Consider the following 19,794-nt stretch of genomic DNA (forward strand, 5'->3'; position numbering starts at 1 on the left):
CAGCACTGTTTCGAAAAGAGTAATGATTTCAAAGAGACTGAAGCCAGCTGTGAACTCAGGGGAAATGACCTAATGCAAATTGTTTTGCTACTTTTTTTTTTAATCTGCTGCAAAGAGCAAGAGGCATCTCCTTGGCTGGAGAATTCTTGCTTCCGTGGAGTACGTCTGGGATATGGGGAACATTGCAAGGGTACATTCGGTTTGGAAAGTTATGATTGTACACAGTGAGCCCCAAGTGTGACCTAAAAGAAGCAGCAAAGATTTAGAAATTTCCAAGTTTTAACATTTGATTCATTGGTAAGGATTGGTTACAGTCGTTTCCTGATTCCTCTTGGTTCTGTGGAGAACATTCTTATCACTCAGGTCACAAGGTTGCAGCTTCAAGCCCTGTTCCAGAAAAAATGAGCACAAAAATGACTGGCTGGCTTTCCCCATGCAGTCTCCAGGAAGTGCTACACTGCCAAGATAGGCTTGCATCAAAACTGCACAGTGGCTCAGTGGTTAGCACTGCTGCCTCACAGCACCAGGATCCCAGGTTCGATTCTAGCCTTGGGTGACTGTGTGGAGTTTGCACATTGTCTGCGTGGGCTTCCTCCGGGGACTCTGGTTTCCTCCCACAGTCCAAAGATGTGCAGCCATGCTAAATTGCCTGCAGTGTTAGGTGCATTAGTCAGAGGGAAATGGGTCTGGGTGGGTTACTCTTTGGAGGGTTGGTGTGGACTTGTTGGGCCAAGGGCCTGTTTCCACACTGTAGGGAATCTTAAAAAAAAAAACATGCTTTGGTCTCAGAAGGACATAAAAGAACAAGTAAAGCTGTTCTAAAGATGAGCTGTAGGGTTCTTCGAAATGTTGTGAGCTATTATTTCTCACTCAGTTAACTTCACTCACACATTATCTGATTATAATTACAATGCTGTTGTGGGAGCTTGCAGTCCACAAATTCGCTGCTGTGTTTCCTACCCAACAACATTGACTACACTTAAAATAAGTCACCTCATTGGTTGGAAAAGATTTTACATCATTGTCAGGATATGAGAAAAACAATAAAAAAGCACGACTATCTTATTTCTATTTTTAAGTGCACCAACGTGCACAGCAAAGTGAAGAATATCATGGAAGAAGCAGAAGTTTGATTCAAAGAGAAGTATTTATTAAAAACAATCCAGATTCTTGGGTCATTTTTGAGTCTAGTAGGTCCAAAAAGGCCTCTGAAGATGGTTGAATCTATCATATTCTCCTTGCAATCTTGAATTGGAGGCAGTTTGCTCAGGATGTGGTCAAGGGCACAGGCAAAAATTGCTAAAACGCACTGCGTAAACAAAAAAACCAAACCTTGTTTCTCCCGTGGTGACGTAAAATATGTAATTAAAACTCAATCTTTAAAAAGCATAAAAAATATAAACATGAGTAGGCCACTTGGCCCACTTGATCTGCCATTTAGACAGATCATGATTGAATCTACAACTCAACCCCACTTACCTCCTCTTGGTATCCAGTAGTCTATTAATTTTTATGCCCTTTATTGTCAAATGTGTTAATGGCATCATTGATTTTTCTGTTGAGTACACTTTCATTTTATCTAACTACGAACAACCACCAAATGTGGTGAGTTGACCAAGAGCTCCCTCAGAATTCAAAGCTACAGTTAGGAGATTTAAGACTTTACTGGTTCAAGTCTCACCCCAGGGACTTGCATAAGATGCATAATCTTAGCTGACACTCAGAGCAGCATCAAGAGAGTATTCCAGGGCCACAGGGACCAGCTAACAGACAAAATATTAATTGAAGGCTATATCCAGTTGCATCATTTGGCACTATTCCGAGAGGTTCTCCAATAATCCTTTCTAATTAACAACACTCAACACATATCACCTCAAAATAAAACTCATTTGGTTATTAATCTCATTTGGTCTTTTTGTGGCCTTCATCTTCATTTCTGTGTATACATCAGTTTAATGATTTGTTTGTGAGACCCAATGTGATATCCTAAAAGCTTAATGTCAACTATTAGAACAAAACCTCCTTTTTTGGCTATTTTTCACCGAATGGGGAAGGAAATGAAGCAAGTATAAGGGCCAACATGAAAACTGGACTGAATGGTCTGTTCCTGTGCTGCATGTTCAATGTAATACCATGCTCACTAATTGAGTCTGATGTGAGGCTTATCCTGGTGAAAGAAAGCTTCTTACAGGCAGCTTTGTTCAGATTTTCCAAAGTAAATTGGCTGTACACACAAACTCTGAGGGTTGCAGTACCTAGAGTTAGTCCTGAATGTTTTGTGCATCTATTGGAAATAACCTCAACTCAAAGCTTTCTTCCTGGCCATTGTTGCTGATGATGTTTAGATATACGTCACCATGGCAAGTGCTTTGCCATACAATGGAGCAAGGATCAAGGGTAAGAGATTAACTTTATTAACTTGTAAAACAAATTCATGATAGACATTGGAATGTATGTTTGTATGTAAAACCTAAACTCATGGTAATATACTGACAATTTGTTTACCTCAGTACAGACAGTCCAAAATACACATATTATGCCTTTGTTAAATTCACAATTTGTTAATCAATTGGCCACTGGTATTCCAGTTACCCCCGTGATCACTGCAAATACCACGCATGTTTGGAAAAGGGGTGCAGAGTCATAGTCGTAGAGTTATACAGCATGGAAACAGACTCTTTCAGTCAAACTTGTCTGCGTCGATGAGACATCCCAATCTGACCTGGTCCCATTTGCCAGCACTTGGCCCATACCCCCCTAAACCTTTCCTATTCATATACCCACCCAGATATTTTTTAAATGCTGTAATTATACCAGCCTCCATCACTTCCGCTGGCAGCTCATTCCATACACGCACGACCCTCTGTGTGAAAATATTACCCCTCAGGTACTTTTTTAAAATTTTCCCCTCTCATCGTAAACCTATGTCGTCTAGTTTTAGACTCCTTCCAGCGTGGCAAAACGACATTGGCTATTCACCCTATTCAGGTCCCTCATGATTTTATAAACGTCTAAAAGGTCACCTCTCAGCCTCCAACGCTCTAGGGAAAATAGCTCCAGCCTATTTACACTCTCCCTATAATTCAAACCCTTCAATCTTGGTAACATTCATGTAAATGTTTTCTGCACCTTCTCAAATTTAACAACATCCTGCCTATAGAAGGGCAATCAGAATTGAATGCATATTCTAAAAATGGCTTCATCAATGTCCTGTATTGCCACAACATGACATCCCAACTTCTATACTCAATATTCTGACCTCTGAAGGCAGGTGTGCCAAATGCCCTCTTCACCACCCTATCTACCTATGAGTCCATTTTCAAGGAACAATACACCTACGCCCCTAGATCTCTGTTTGGCAACACTCCCATTTCTTGTGTTCAATCCTTTATTGGTCAGAGTATTGAGTACAGGAATTGGGAGGTCATGTTGCAGCTGTACAGGACATTGGTTAGGCCACTGTTGGAATATTGCCTGCAATTCTGGTCTCCTTCCTATCGGAAACATGTTATGAAACTTGAAAAGGTCCAGAAAAGATTTACAAAGATGTTGCCAGGGTTGGAGGATTTGAGCTATAGGGAGAGGCTGAACAGGCTGGGGTTGTTTTCCCTGGAGCATTGAAGGCTGAGGGGTGACCCTCATACAAAATTATGAGGGGCATGGATAAAGTAAATAGACAAAGTCTTTTCCCTGGGGTCGGGGAGTCCAGAACTAGAGGGCATTGGTTTAGGGTGAGAGGGGAAAGATATAAAAGAGACCTACGGGGCAACTTTTTCACACACAGGGTGGTACGTGTATGGAATGAACTGCCAGAGGAAGTGGTGGAGGCTGGTACAATTGCAACATTTAAGAGGCATTTGGATGGGTATATGAATAGGAAGGGTTTGGAGAGATATGGGCCAAGTTCTTGCAGGTGGGACTAGATTGGGTTGGGATATCTGGTTGGCATGGATGGATTGGACCTCAGGGTCTGTTTCCATGCTGTACATCTCTGTGACTCTAAGTGTATCATTACCAGCATGAAATCGACTACCTCAAACTGAAACTGAAAATGAGATAAAAATACTCTTCAGAACTGGTGGAGAAAGAAAAACAGAATTAACCCCTCAATCTTTCAAACCTTTCTTCCCAACTGGAGGAACGTAGGACTAGAGTAAAGGAGCAGAAGTAGGCTATTTGGCCCTTCTGACAAGTTCAAACAATCGTGATATAGTTGTGGTCTTGACTCCACCTTCTTGTATGTCCCACTCCCACCAGCCCTTTCAAGGCTGTTGACTCCTTGTCTATCAAAAACATTACTAATGTAACCTTGAATAAATTCAATGACCAAGCCTTTACTGCTGTCTGGGGAAGACAACTCCACAAATGAATGTCCTCCTGAGAAAAACAAATTTTCCTCATCTCGATCTTTAAAGGGGGACCTCTTAGTGTTAACCTGTATCTCCTGGCTCTAGTTTCTCCTACTAGAGGAAACATTCTCCTGCTATCTACTGTCTTGAGCCAGAGGTTCAGCAGTGACAGGGAAATAAATGGAGAGGACAACAAGAGGGAAAAAAACGTATGGTTGTGACCAGAAGCTGCAATCTTAAAACTTGAATGGTGGAATTTATGTTGGAATCCAGGTGGAATAAGTCGGAACCAGGGAACAGGTACTGAGGAGAGAGACATGAGACCATAAGATGTCGGAGCAGAAGTAGACTACTCCGCCCATCGAGCTTTCTCCACCATACAATAGGATCATGGCTGAAATGATAATCCTCTGTTATGACATGGCAATGAAAACAAGGTTTCGATAATTATCTGATCGCATATGAAAAGGGAAACTGAAAGTAAAGTAGTTAAACAAGATAAAAGGGACATGAAAATCTTTTCATGGAAAAGTGCAAAACTTTATCAATTCTTTGAATAGAAATAGCAGTGAACTCAACCCTAAATTATCTTCTAATTAACCTTGAGAGCTAAATTAGTTTACCAGTTGACTGGTCATTTGGCATAAAGTTTCTCGACCTAGCCACTACAACTTGTCAGGTATGGATGTGCATTTGCTTTTGGTGCTGTGATTGCAATAACAGCGTTTCCTCATTATTCCAGCTGGTCACAAAACCCTGCTTTGAGGTTTTGTTTTCTGATTCATAACCATGCTTCAGGATGTACATCACAGCATAGCACGTAACACAGCACGTGAAGAAGGGCTTATGCCCGAAACGTTGATTCTCTGTTCCCTGGATGCTGCCTGACCTGCTGCGCTTTTCCAGCAACACATTTTCAGTGCTAGATATCTTCCCTATCTTTTAAAGAACAATTTTCTGTTGATGTATCAGCAATTGTTTTGGTATAACCAGAATGCTTTAATCAGCCCCAGGAGCATGGATATGATGTCAAGTTAGAATTGGTGTTTGCAATATTTCCACTTACTCCTGTAGGGTAGAATCAGATTTGGTTCATTCCAGCAGCCAAACTAACCTAGTGTCTCCCCAGCCAAGTGTATAATCAGAGAATGCAGGAGGCCATTTGGGATTTTCATAATCGTGGAGAATTGCTCAAGTAGCCCTATTCCCCATTCCTACTTTTATCAAAACCTTGTAAACGTTTCAACATCAGATGATCCAAGTCCCTTTTGAGAGACTCCACCACATCTTAGGTGTCAAAAAGGATGGCGCTGGAAAAGCACATCCGGTCAGGCGGCATCCGAGGAGCAGGAGAGTCAATGTTTCGAGCATGAGCTCTTCATCAGGAATGTGGGGGGCGGGGGTGCCCAAGGGGGCTGAGAGATAAATGGGAGGGGTGTGGAGCTGAGGGAAGGTAGCTGGGAATGCAATAGGTAGATGCAGAACTGGGGTAATGGTGATAGGTCAGAGTGGAGGGTAGAGCGATTAGTTGGAAAGGAAGATGGACAGGTAGAGGGCGGTGCCGAGTTCGAGGGTTGGATCTGGGATAAGCTAGGGAGAGGGGAAATGAGACAACTGGTGAAATCGACATTGATTCCATGTGCTTGGAAGGTCCCAAGCAGAAGGTGAGGTGTTCTTCCTCCAGGCATCAGGTGGCTAGGAATTGGCGGTGGAGGAGGCCCAGGACTTGCATGTCCTTGGCAGAGTAGGAGGGGGAGTTGAAGTGGTCAGCCACAGGTTGGTGGGGTTGTTTAGTGCATGTGTCCCAGAGATATTCTGTGAAATGTTCCACAAGTTGACATCGTGTCTCCCAATTTAGAGGAGACCACATCGGGAGCAACGGACACAGTAAATGAGGTACTTGGAGGTGCAGGATGTGGAAGGATCCTTTGGGGCCTTCGATAGATTTGGTGGGGGCGCGGGGTTATGGTTGCAGGTTTTACACCTCTTGCGGTGGCGAGAGAAGGTGCAGGGAGTGAAGAGTGGGTTGGTGGGACACCTGAATCTAAAAGAGGGAGTTGTGGAGGTTTGGTCTCTGCAGAATGTTGAAAGGGTGGGTAGGGAAATATATCTCTGGTAGTGAGGTCTGATTGCAGGTGGCAGAAATGGCGGAGGATAATGTGTTGTATCCAGAGGTTGATGGGGTGGAAAGTGAGGACCGGGGATTTCTGTCCTTTTTGCAGTTCGAGAGGTGGGGTTCAAGGGCGGAGGAGCGGGAAGTGGAGATGTGCTGGAGGGCATTGTTGACCATGTGTGGGAGGGAACATTTGTGGTCCTTGAAGTAGGCGGCCATCTGGAATGTTCTGGAGTGGAATTGGTCCTCATGGGAGCAGATGCAGTGGAGGCGGAGGATTTGGGAATAAGGGATAGTGTTTTTCCAGGAGAGAGTGTGGGAAGAAGTGTAGTTCAGGTAGCTGTGGGAGTCGGTGGGTTTGAAGTAAATGTCCATGTTGAGTCGGTTGCCAGAAATGGAGATGGAGAGGTCCAGGAACTGGAGGGATGTGCCCAAGATGGTCCAGGTGAACATGAGGTCAGGGTGGAAGGTATTTGTGAAGTTGATGAACTGTTCAACCTCCTTGTGGGTGCACGAGGTAGCGCTGATATAGTCATTGATGTAGAGGAGAAAAAGGTGGGGAATGATGCCAGTGGAACTACAGAAAATGGACTGTTCCACTTCCCCTTCCTGGACCTCTCCAGCATTGAATGTTTTCTAAAATGAGTTAAATATAGTTCTTAGAGATAACAGGATTGAAGGATTTGGGGAGAAAGCAGGATAGGGTACTGGGTTGGATGATCAGCAATGATTATATTGAACGGTACACCAGGCTTGAAGGGCCGAATGGCAGTCTTCTCCTATTTTCTATGTTTCAATGTAAATCAATTTAACAGGTGGCAGCCCTTGAAGGGAGGCTATAACTGAGGTCAAATCCCAAATTAAACTGCCAAAATATAAGTGAAAATGTGTATTTTTAAGAGCGACTCCAGGTTTTATAGTAAATGCTAATTTCACCTGTTTACAGTCATATTGTGATACACCGCTGAAGCAGGTAGGACCTAAACACAGGTCACCTAGCCCGGAGGTAGGAGCACTGCCACCATGCCACACAGGCCCTCTGGTCTCTCCATGTACTGTTTTGTTCAGACAATGAACCCAAATGAAACCAAATAACACAAAACGAACCAATGACAGCCCCTTAAAGGAACACAGTAATGAGAAAAAAAATCCTAAACTTACAAATTAAAATTAAAATTTGGTTATTCAAGCTGATTATGTACTTCAGCCCCCCGCAGTGCCCACCAGTTTTGGAAGACAGACTCTCTTTATCAGTGCTCTAGGTACTTAATTAATAATGCCTTTCAATTCAGTATCTTAACAATGCTGTTAGCATGCTGTTAACAGGAAGAGAAAAGGGTAAACTGGAATAAGAAGCAGGGGAAGCAATTCTGATTCTCTTGGTTTACAAACATTACTGTAAGGGTGTTTAGTTTTCCAGATGGAAGTCCTCACCTCCCATATTGCTTTGTGTTCCAAAGCTTCAGAGACCTTCCTGGAAGATAGGTCAAATCTGAAGCACATAATTTTTAAAAAAAATTTAAATTGCCAAACTGAGCAGAGTAGTCATTAGCTTCCATTAAACATAGAAGTGGGAAAGCTGAAGGTGGGCTAAAGTCAAGTTTGAGGTTTTTCAAGTTTTTTGATTAGTCACCTCCAATACATCTGCCCACTTAATGATTCTTGGCATTATAATTGTGTGAGTTTTAATTTAACTTCATTCCGCCTTCAGGATGAGTACCTCCTGCTAGTGAATTGAAATGGTGAGCTCAGCATGGCATTGTAAAATATACAAATAGGTATAAATTGTGTACAAGTCAGTCCAAGTAAGCAGGAAGTCAGCAGATAATCTTTTCAAGTGTGTGATTCCATTTTTAAGATAACAAGGCTCCCTCTTTGTTGCTGTAATGCTCTGGATTTTGTAAAGTTCATTTTTGATGCTGTTATTTTTGCTGAAGTTTGCTGATTAATAAGGGGGTTAAGGGATGAGTGAGTTTCCATTAAAACTGGAACATTTTAATAAGTTGGGAGGGAGCTGGGAATGGACATATTGATCCTATTATTATGGCCATTGGCATGTTGTTGGAGGATGCGTTACCAGACAAATACTGATGGTTTGGGTTTTACAGTGAACATATTTTTTGAAAAACCATTCACTGGCCAGTCTTGGCAGCCTCTGCGGGAGCTAGTGAAGACACTCACTCCACCTTTTTTAAGATCTCTCTCTTCGATCAAGCTCTGGGTCATCTGTCCTAGTATCTCCTTGACATTACTCAGCACTAATTCTTGTTTACCCATCACTCCTTCGAAGTGCTTTGAGATGTTTAGAGGCGTTATACAAATGCACGGTATTTTTCTTGGGAGAATAAGAGAGACTCTGAATTGATTTGTTTTGCCATTATGAAGATTTGAAAGGGAGATTCTTTGGACTAGTTCCATCTGGAAACAATTACAAATGATTCTGTCTGATCACACCATATTTGAAGCTCATCTGAAGGCAGGTTTTAGCCCAATGGTGTCAGCCATGGTGCATTCATACAGCTTGTAGTCGTTGCAAGTTTATAAATTTCGTCCTGGTCCAGTTAGATTCTGGACAGTAATTCAGTACCATTTGGACCAGCTTGTTCCTTCTTGACCAACTGTAGAAGTGCCATAGCTTACAATCTTAGGTCAGGTGACACACAGCTACTGGGTTAAAGGAAGCTTTTGACCACATTCTATACTGACGGCTTTTTGAGCAAAATAAATGAAGTACTTTTTTCCTCAAATTAAAATGTTAGAATTTAACAAATAAGAAAGTTGGAGCTCTCTGTTTCGAACCACTGAGAAATATGTCAGGATCGTGTCAGGAATTCCAGTCAAGCAGCACAAACCAAAAAACAAGAGTGTGAAAAGACAGTGGCCCTCATTGTTTTCTTCCATATGCTATAATGGAAAAATAAGTCAAAGGTCAGGAATCAAAATGACATATCTGCATTTCAGTAAGGTTCAGCATTCATAAGAGTTCAACTTGGACTTGATTACTTGAATCCCAATCCATACAGCCTATAGATGATTGCAGTTAAACCTTTTTTTTAATAGATTCCTGTTTGACTTTCCTGAGTGCATCAACCTTATTATGGAATATGGATATATCACTCTGCTATGATATCCACAGGAGTGTTATAGCTCCTTAAAAGGCAGTTTTTTCTTTCTCAATGATACCTCTGACTGCTGATGTTATTTTTAAAGGTGTGGTGGGTGAGGGTACTTGGCGGAGCAGCACAGTTAACACACTGTGCTTTCATTGATGGGGGTCTAGGTTTGAAACCAGTACAAATTGAATGAAAACCTCCTTTCTTTGTCAACACTAAAGCTTGTATGTGCAGTGACTTTGACAGCCCTAACATTTTTCTGAGAGTGACATCAATCAGAAGCATGCAGTCATAGAGATATTAATGTTTACTGCTACAGAAACACACATTGTTAGTGTTGCAAAGTTCTACTTGAGTTTAATTAGATGCACATTTTATCAGGCATTTTAGAAGGAACTTTATTCTTCAACTGCTTTAAACTGTCCAAAGCCACTGATTTTTTTTTTGTTTTATTTCGTGGGACGAGAGGTGGTTGCACAATAGATGTGTAACTGGCTGAACTAGCATTTTTTGTCCATCCCTAATTGCCCAGGAGAAAGTAGTGATGAACTGCTTTTTTGAACCACTATTGTCTTTTATGGTTTAGGTAAATCCATGATGCACTGTTAAGAAGGGGATTCCAGGATTTTGACCTAGTGACAATGAAGGAATGGCTATGTATTTCCAAGTCAACATAGTGTGTGGCTAGGAGGGAGACTTTCAGGTGGTGGTGTTCCCAAGTAGCTACAGATTGCTCTGACTTTCTCTTGCAGTATTTACATGACTTGTCCAGTTCAGTTTCTGATAAATGGTGACCTCAGGGTGTTGGTAATGGGGGATTTATTGACGCTAATGCCTTTTGAGTGTCAAGAAGCAGTGTTTTGATTCTCTCTCTGTTGGGGATGGTGATTCACTGATACTGTGTGGCACACAAAAATCTTCCCATCCATCAGCCTAAGCCTGAATATTGTCCAAGTCTTACTACATCTGGGCATGATTTGCCTCAGTATGTGTGGACCCACAGAGGGTGATGATTGTTGTGATAATGTCAGTGAACATCTGTACTTCTGGCTTACAATGGAAGGAAGGACACTGACAAAGAAGGTGAGGACTGGGGGAGTTCCATCCTTGTTGCCTTTGGAGGAGTGGGCTTCAAGGGCAGAGGTGTGGAAAATGGAGGAGATGCGCTGGAAGGTGGTGTTGAGCATGTGGGGTCGGGGGAAATTGCGATCCTTGAAATAGGAGGCCATCTGGGATGTCAAGGAGTGGAACATGTGCCTCACAGCCAAACCACCACAGTTTCTGTCTGCTCCAATTTAAAGGAGCAAAAATGAATCCCTGATTAATGCCCATCACCGCCTAAAGTTAAATAAAACTGGGTTGTGTTTACTAATAAAGGCACCTTCAGGTGGATTAGTGACAGAGCATGCACAGAAATTTGGCTTTGTAGTCAAGCTTCTGAGTCTCGGCTCAATTAAATTGATGGAGATTACAGTCTGGTAGAAATCTGTGTGATTTGATGAAACTTGCAGCACTGTACTGCTGAAGCAACTGTGAAAGTGGTGCCCTTGAAATATATTAGAAATCCATTGAAGCAAAGGCATGTTCAGAAATAGCCCTCAGTGCTTCACCCACCGGCTCCCCCACATTGTCCCATCCCTGACAGCCTTTCACCACCACATCATAACCCAGAGTAGTTTGTAGCCAGTGAAATAGTTTAAGTGCAGTCACAGGAGGCAAAGAAGTAAAGAGCCAGATTCCACACTGCAGTATGATGTTAAGATCATTTCTTTTTTTTATCAATGTTGATTTGAGGTATAAACATTGGTATGAGCGCTCGGAACACCCTTCTCTTCCTCAAAGTAGAACCATGAGAGCTTTCACATCTACCTGAGAGGACAGAATAGTCATTGGTGTCAATTTCTCATCCATAAAATGGTACACTGTCAGCATTTAGAGAAGCGTTGACTGGGACTAAGCTCTCAAATCATTGGAGTAGGATGCAGAATAAAGTCCTGGCAGGCTTCCAATTTTCAACCCTTCAAAAAAAGCAGAACATCCAAGATTCTGCTGCTAATTTCCAAGCTCGCACCAGGTCCCGTTTTCTCATCAATCTCGTGTTCATTGATTTACTTTGGCTCCCAGTCCAGCAAGGTTTAAAGTTTAAAATCCTTATCCTTCTCCTCATCTCCATTCATGGCAGCATCCCATCATATCTCCATAACCACCTCCAGCCCTACAAGATATCTGCGCTCCCCACGTCTAACCTTTTTAAACTACATGCATGGGAAGTAGATGTCACTGGCTAGGCCAGCATTTATTGCTCATTCCTAGTTGCCCTTGAAGTTCGTGGTAACCTGTTTTCTTAAAATGCTGATGTCCATTTGGTGTAGGTGGACCAGTAAATGCTGTTAGGAATGGACTGATGGCATTTTGACACTGTGATGGTAAAGGAATGGCAATATATTAACATTTGGGTGTTGTGGATGTTTCTTGAACTTGTCAGCCCGTGGTTAGTCTTGCTATATTTGGACATGAACTATTTCAATACCTGAGGAATCACAAATGGTGCTGAATGTTGTGCAGTTATCAGCAAACATCCCCACTCCTTTTGTTATCAAGATGAAAGGTCATTAAAAAAAAACAATTAAAGATGGTTGGGCTTAGACACTACCCAGAGCCCTCCACTATCACCTGATGAAGGAGTGTTGCTCCGAAAGCTAGTGTGCTTCCAATTAAACCTGTTGGACTATAACCTGGTGGTGTTTGAATTTTAACTGAGGATCTCCTGCAGTGATGTCCTTTAGCTGAGATGAGTGACCGCCAAGAACCACAACCTTCTTTGTGGCAGGTATGACTCCAACTAGCGGAGAGTTTTCCCCATGATTTCCATTGACACTAGTTCTGTTAGGGTTCCTTGATGCCACACTCCGGCGAATATAGTCTCTAGGTCAGGAGCTGAGTGGCCCTGGTGGACCTAAACCTAGCATTAGTGAGCATGTTATTGCTGAGTAGGTGCTACTTGATAGCACTGTTGATCATGCCATCCATCACTTTCTCAATGATTGAGAGTAAATTGGTATTTGACTTGTCTGGATTTGTCCTGTTTTTCATGTACAAGATATATGTGGGCAATTTTCCATGTGGCTTCATATGCACTCCCAGTATTGTATTAACAGCCTGGTGAGGGGCACAGAAGATTTCATCCTCATTGCTTCCTCCAAGTGGCATTCAACATGGGGGTGTATTTCCCCATCAGCTGAGCAGGGTGGTATGTGGTAATCAGTATGAGGTTTTCTTCCCATATCTAACCTGATTCATGAGACTTCTGGAGTCGAGTCAATGTTGAAGACTCTCAGAGAAACTCCCTCCACACTATATACCACTGTGCCATCTCCTCTGCTTGGTCTGTCCAACCTGCTGGGTCTGCTGCTGGTGTTGGCTGAGGCATTTTGTACAAGGTATCATTCCATGAGTATGACTATATTAAGCTGTTGCTTGCCTAGCCTGTGAGACAACTCTCTCAGTTTTGGCCCTTGCCCAGAGGTTAGGCAAGAGGACTTTGCAAGTTCAACAAGACTGAGTTTACCATAGTCATTTCTAGAGGCATGTCAATGCCAGCTGGTCTGTCCGGCTTCATACTTTTTAAAGAATTTTTAGTAGTTTGATACAACCGAATGTTTGTTTTGGTTTGCTAGGCCATTTTAGAGGTCAGTATAGAGTCAGCCAAATTGTTGTAGGTCTGGAGTCACATTGGGCCAGACCAGGTAAATATGGTAGTTTTCCTTCCTGAAAGAATACTTGTAAACTAGGTAGGGTTTTATGACATCAATAATGGCTAACTAGACCTGTGATCCATACTTCCCCTGCAGCACCATGGATGGCAGTGTTTCAGAGGCATCTCCATAATTCGTTTCTCTGTCCTCCTATGCTTCATAAAACTATCTCTTTCACAAGCTTTTGAGTATCTGTTCCATAATCTCCTCATGGGGTTCAGTGTCAGATTCTGTCCAGTAGCTTCCTGGGACAGATAACTACATGAAAGACCACATACAAGAGCATGATGTGATTGTAATGTCACTAGATTCATAATGTAGATGCTAACCTAATGCACTGACCCCATGTATTCAAATCCTGCTGCTCCATTATGTCTATAATAGTATCATGGAACTATCATCAATTGTTCACCATGTGTTCACTGATGCCCTTCAGAGAAGGAAATCTGCCATCTTGACCTGGTCTGGCCTACATATGACTCTGATCTGTAATAACACAGTTAATTATAGAGTCAGAGAATCATACAGCATGGAAACAGACCCTTCGGTCCAACCAGTCCATGTCAGCCATAATCCCAAACTAAACTAATACCACCTGCGTGCACTTGCCTCACATCCCTCCAAACATTTCTTATTTATGTACTTATCTAAATGTCTGTAAATCTTTTAACAGTACATGCATCCTCTAGAAGTTCATTCCACACAATAACCAGTCCGTGTATAGAAAACATTGCCCCTTGTGTCTTTCTTAAATCTTTCTCCTCTCACCTTAAAAATATGCCCCCTAGTCTTGAGATTCCCCAGTATGTAGATTAGATTACTTACAGTGTGGACACAGGCCCTTCGGCCCAACAAGCCCACACCGACCCTCCGAAAAGCAACCTAACACTTCAGGCAATTTAGCATGGCCAATTCACCTAACCTGCACATTTTTGGACTGTGGGACGAAACCGGAGCACCCGGAGGAAATCCACGCAGACACTGGGAGAATGTGCAAACTCCATACAGACAGTCGTCATAGGCGGGAATTGAACCCGAGTCTCTGGCGCTGTGAGGCAGCAGTGCTAACCACTGTGCCACCGTGCCGCCTAGTCTTGAGATTCCCTAGTGTGTACATCCAGTGAAAGAAATAAAAGTATTGAAATGTAAGGGAGTGGAGACCTGGATTTCCATGTGGAACGACACATTTGAAAGCTCCACCTAGATAGAAACATCATTTCAAACCAATATCAACACCTGCAGCATCGCCTACAACCACAGACAATGTCAGAACTCTGTGGAAGTGACCCTTTGTAATTAGTGCTCTCAATCAGTAAGAACGTCCAGAATGTTAATACTCGGATAAACTGGTAGACTGTTTGTTGGAGCATTACTAATTGATGTATCAAATGTTCCCTCTACCACTGATTGACATTATTGTTTTTAGCAGAGGTGTGCAGGATCAGTGAAAGATGCAGCACAAGGTTTCAGTGATTTGCCTCACCAGAGTTCAACAGAATGAGTTCCAGTTGCATCAGTGCTTAAATGGTATTTGAACAGTACAGCAACAGCAACTTGTATCCACATAACACCTTCAATGTTGCACAAAATCCAAAGGTGCTTTGTAGTAAAGATTCTCGAACGGAACTGGACACAAAAAGCCACAGAATGTGATATTGGGGCAGTTCGAGGTAGATTTAAGGGAAAGCTTAAAGAAGGAAAAGACGCGAAAGAGTCTCAGTGGAGAAATCCTGATCTTTCAGGCTGAGGTAAGTAAAGGCATGGCCCCATTTGTGGGGGCATGAAAGTCAGACAATAACAAGTTGACAGATACGCAGATTGTTGAAAGCAGAAGTGGAGGTGCTGGAAGTCTTAAAACACATAAAAGTAGATAAATTCCCAGGACCTGATTGAGTCTATCCCAGGGCATTGTGGAAAGCAAGGGAGAAAATTGCAGGGCCCCGAGCAGAGAGTTTGTATCATCAACAGCCATGGCTGAGGTGTTAGAAGACTAATGTTGTATCATTAGAGTCATAGAGTCACAGATGTACAGCATGGAAACAAACCCTTCGGTCCAACCTGTCCATGCCGACCAGATATCCCAACCCAATCTAGTCCCACCTGCCAGCACCTGGCCCATATCCCTTCAAACCCGTCCTATTCATATGCCCATCCAAATACCTCTTAAATGTTGCAATTGTACCAGCCTACACCACTTCCTCTGGCAGTTCATTCCATACGTACCATCCTCTGTGTGAAAAAGTTGCCCCGTAGGTCTCTTTTATATCTTTCCCCTCTCACCCTAAACCAATGCCCTCTAGTTCTGGACTCCCTGACCCCAGGGAAAAAACTTTGTCTATTTACCCTATCCATGCCCCTCATAATTTTGTATGAGGGTCACCCTTCAGCCTCCGACACTCCAGGAAAACAGCCCCAGCCTGTTCAGCCTCTCCATTGAGCTCAAATCCTCCAACTCTAGCAACATCCTTGTAACTCTTTTCTGAACCCTTTCAAGTTTCACAACATCTTTCCGATAGGAAGGAGACCAGAATTGCATGCAATATTCCAACAGTGGCCTAACCAATGTCCTGTACAGCTGCAACATGACCTCCCAACTCCTGCACTCGATACTCTGACCAATAAAGGAAAGCATACCACATACCTTCTCCACTTTCAAGGAGCTATGAACCTGCACTCCAAGGTCTCTTTGTTGAGCAACACTCCCTAGGACCTTGCCATTAAGTGTATAAGTCCTGCTAAGATTTGCTTTCCCAAAATGAAGCACCTCGCATTTAATTGAATTAAACTCCATCTGCCACTTCTCAGCCTATTGGCCCATCTAGTCCAGATCCTCTTCGCTGTCCACTACACCTCCAATTTTGGTGTCACCTGCAAACTTACTAACTGTACCTCTTATGCTCGCATGCAAATCATTTATGTAAATGACAAAAAGTAGAGGACCCAGCACTGATCCTTGTGGCACTCCACTGGTCACAGGCCTCCAGTCTGAAAAACTACCCTCCACCACCACCCTCTGTCTTCTACCTTTGAGCCAGTTCTGTATCCAAATGGCTAGTTCTCCCTGTATTCCATGAGGTCTAACCTTGCTCATCAGTCTCCCATGGGGAACCTTATCAAACACCTTACTGAAATCCATATAGATCACATCTACCGCTCTACCCTCCTCAATCTCTTTGTTACTTCTTCAAAAAACTCAATCAAATTTGTGAGACATGATTTCCCATGCACAAAGTCATGTTGACTATCCCTAATCAGACCTTGTCTTTCCAAATACATGTACATCCTGTTCCTCAGGATTCCCTCCAACAACTTGCCCACCACCGAGGTCAGGCTCACTGGTCTATAGTTCCCTGGCTTGTCCTTACCACCCTTCTTAAACAGTGGCACCACATCATTAGCCAACCTCCAGTCTTCTGGCACCTCACCTGTGACTATCGATGATACAAATATCTCAGCAAGAGGCCCAGCAATCACTTCTCTAGCTTCCCACAGAGTTCTAGGGTACACCTGATCAGGTCCTGGGGATTTATCCACCTTTACCCTTTTCAAGACATCCAGAACTTCCTCCTCTGTAATTTGGACATTTTGCAAGATGTCACCATCTATTTCCCTATAGTCTATATCTTCCATCTCCTTTTCCACAGTAAATACTGATGCAAAATATTCATTTAGTATCTACCCCATTTTCTGTTGCTCCACACAAAGGCCGCCTTGCTGATCTTTGAGGGGCCCTATTGTCTCCCTAGTTACCTTTTTGTCCTTAACGTAATTATAAAAACCCTTTGGATTGTCCTTAATTCTATTTGCCAAAGCTATCTCATGTCCCCTTTTTGCCCTCCTGATTTTCTTCTTAAGTCTACTCCTATTTCCTTTAAACTCTTCTAAGGATTCACTCAATCTATCCTGTCTATACCTGACATATGCTTCCTTCTTTTTCTTAATCAAACCCTCAATTTCTTTAGTCATCCAGCATTCCCTGTACCTACTAGCCTTCCCTTTCACCATGACAGGAATATACTTTCTCTGGATTCTTGTTATCTCATTTCTGAAGGCTTCCCATTTCCCAACCGTCCCTTTACCTGCAAACATCTGACCCCAATCAGCTTTAGAAAGTTCTTGCCAAATACCGTCAAAATTGGCTTTTCTCCAATTTAGAACTTCAACTTTTGGATGTGGTCTATCCTTTTCCATCACTATTTTAAATCTAATACAATTATGGTCACTGGCCCCAAAGTGCTTCTCCACTGAGACCTCAGTCATCTGCCCTGCCTTATTTCTCAAGAGTAGATCAAGTTTTGCACCTTCTCTAGTAGGTACATCCACATACTGAATCAGAAAATTTTCTTGTACACACAACAAATTCCTCTCCATCTGAACCCTTAACACTATGGCAGTCCCAGTTGATATTTGGAAAGTTAAAATCCCCTACCAAAACTAACCTATTATTCTTACAGATAACTGCAATCTCCTTACAAATTTGTTTCTCAATTTCCCTCTGACTATTAGGGGGTCTACAACACAATCCCAATCAGGTGATCATCCCTTTCTTATTTCTCAATTCCATCCAAATAACTTCCCTGGATGTATTTCCGGGAATATCCTCCCTCAGCACAGCTGTAATGTTATCCCTTATCAAAAACGCCACTCCCCCTCCCCTCTTGCCTTCTTTTCTATCTTTCCTGTTGTATTTGTATCCTGGAACATTAAGCTGCCAGTCCTGCCCATCCCTGAGCCATGTTTCTGTAATTGCTATGATATCCCAGTCCCATGTTCCTAACCATGCCCTGAGTTCATCTGCCTTACCTGTTGGGCCCCTTGCATTGAAATAAATGCAGTTTAAATTATTAGTCCTACCTTGTCTGTTTGACTCACTTCTGTTCCTAACTGTATCAGTCTCAGATTGACCTCTTTCCTCACTACCTCCCTGGGTCCCACCTCTCCCCCCCCCCCCCCCCCCCCCACCTTACTAGTTTAAATCCTCCCGAGCAGCTCCAGCAAATTTCCCTGCCAGTATATTAGTCCCCTTCCAATTTAGGTGCAATCCGTCCTTCACATATTATTTACTGTATCCATTGCTCCTGAAGCGATCTCTTCTGCATTGGGGAGACAGGACGCCTACTCGCAGAGCACTTCAGAGAACATCTCCAGGACATCTGCATCAACCAACCCCACCACCCCGTGACCAAACACTTTAACTCCCTCTCCCACTCCGCCAAGGACATACAGGTCCTGGGCCTCCTCCATCGCCACTCCCAAACTACCCGACACCTGGAGGAAGAACATCTCATCTTTCATCTCAGGACCCTCCAACCCCAAGACATCAATGTGGATTTCATCAGTTTCCTCATTTCTCCCCCCCCCCCTTGCAAATCAGCACTGTCCTCATGATCTGTCCTACCTGTCCATCTTCCTTCCCACCTGTCCGCTCCACCCTCCTCTCTGACCTATCACCATTACCCTCACCTCAATCCACCTATTGCAGTCTCAGCCACCTTTCCCCAGCCCCCTCCCATTTATCTCTCCACTCCCTCCGCTCACAGCCCCATTCCTGATGAAAGGCTTTTGCCCGAAACATCAATTCTCCTGCGCCTCAGATGCTGCCTGATCTGCTGTGCTTTTCCAGCACCGCACTCTCAACTCTAATCTCCAGCATCTGCAGTCCTCACTTTCACCTGATTAGTAAGATTATATCACATGGGGTCCAGAGAGAGCTCGCCAATTAGATACAAAATTGATTTGACAGTAGTAGACAGAGTGATGGTAAGGCTTTGTTGTTCAGATTGGAGGCCTGTGACCAGCGGTGTGCCACAAGGATTGCTGCTGGGTCCACTGTTTGCCATTTATTTAAACTATTTGGATGAGGAGATAGGAGTGTGATTCATAAGTTTGTGGGTGACACCAAAAGTGGTGGTACAGTGGACTGTGAAGAAGGTTATCTAAGATTACAACAGGATCTTGATCAATTGTGCCAGTGGGCTGATGAATGGTAGATGAAATTTAATTTAGATAAATGGAAGGTGTTACAGTTGTTAAGACAAAACAGGGCAGAACTTACACAGTTAATGGTAGGACCCTGGGAAGTGTTGTCGAACAGAGAGACCAAGGGGTGCAGGTGCATAGTTCCTTGAAAGTGGCATCACAGGTAGACAGTGTTAAGAGGAGTTTGGCATGCTTGCCTTCATCAGTCGTGGCTTTGAGCCCAAGAGTTAAGACATTGGTAAGGCCACATTTGGAATACTGCATACAATTCTCATCACCCTGCTATAGGAAGGATGTTATTAAACAGAAAAGAGTGCAAAAAAGATTTACAAGGCTGTTACTGAGACTGAAAGGTTTGAGTTATGAGGCAAGGCTAGATAGGCTGGAGCTTTTTTTCCCCTGGAGCGTAGGTGACCTTATAGAGGCTTATAAAATCATGAGGGGCATGGATAAGGTGAATAACCAAGGTCTTTTTTCCCAGGGTA

General features: G+C 43.1%; 1 protein-coding gene across 3 annotated transcripts in view; it reads left to right on the forward strand.

The window, feature by feature from the left end:
* Positions 1 to 19,794, forward strand: part of LOC122562648 (A-kinase anchor protein 2) — a 162,745-nt gene that overhangs the window by 70,793 nt on the left and 72,158 nt on the right. The window contains exon 1 of one of the 3 annotated variants that reach the window (XM_043715668.1): positions 2,127 to 2,397. The exons of the other annotated variants lie outside the window; for them this stretch is intronic. Coding sequence (XP_043571603.1) covers positions 2,272 to 2,397 — 126 coding nt within the window. The 5' untranslated portion in view covers positions 2,127 to 2,271. Of the gene's footprint in view, positions 1 to 2,126; positions 2,398 to 19,794 lie in introns of those variants that run through there. 3 annotated transcript variants of the gene reach the window in all.

The sequence above is a fragment of the Chiloscyllium plagiosum genome, chromosome 2 (genome assembly GCF_004010195.1).
Source record: "Chiloscyllium plagiosum isolate BGI_BamShark_2017 chromosome 2, ASM401019v2, whole genome shotgun sequence".
NCBI lineage: Eukaryota > Metazoa > Chordata > Chondrichthyes > Orectolobiformes > Hemiscylliidae > Chiloscyllium > Chiloscyllium plagiosum.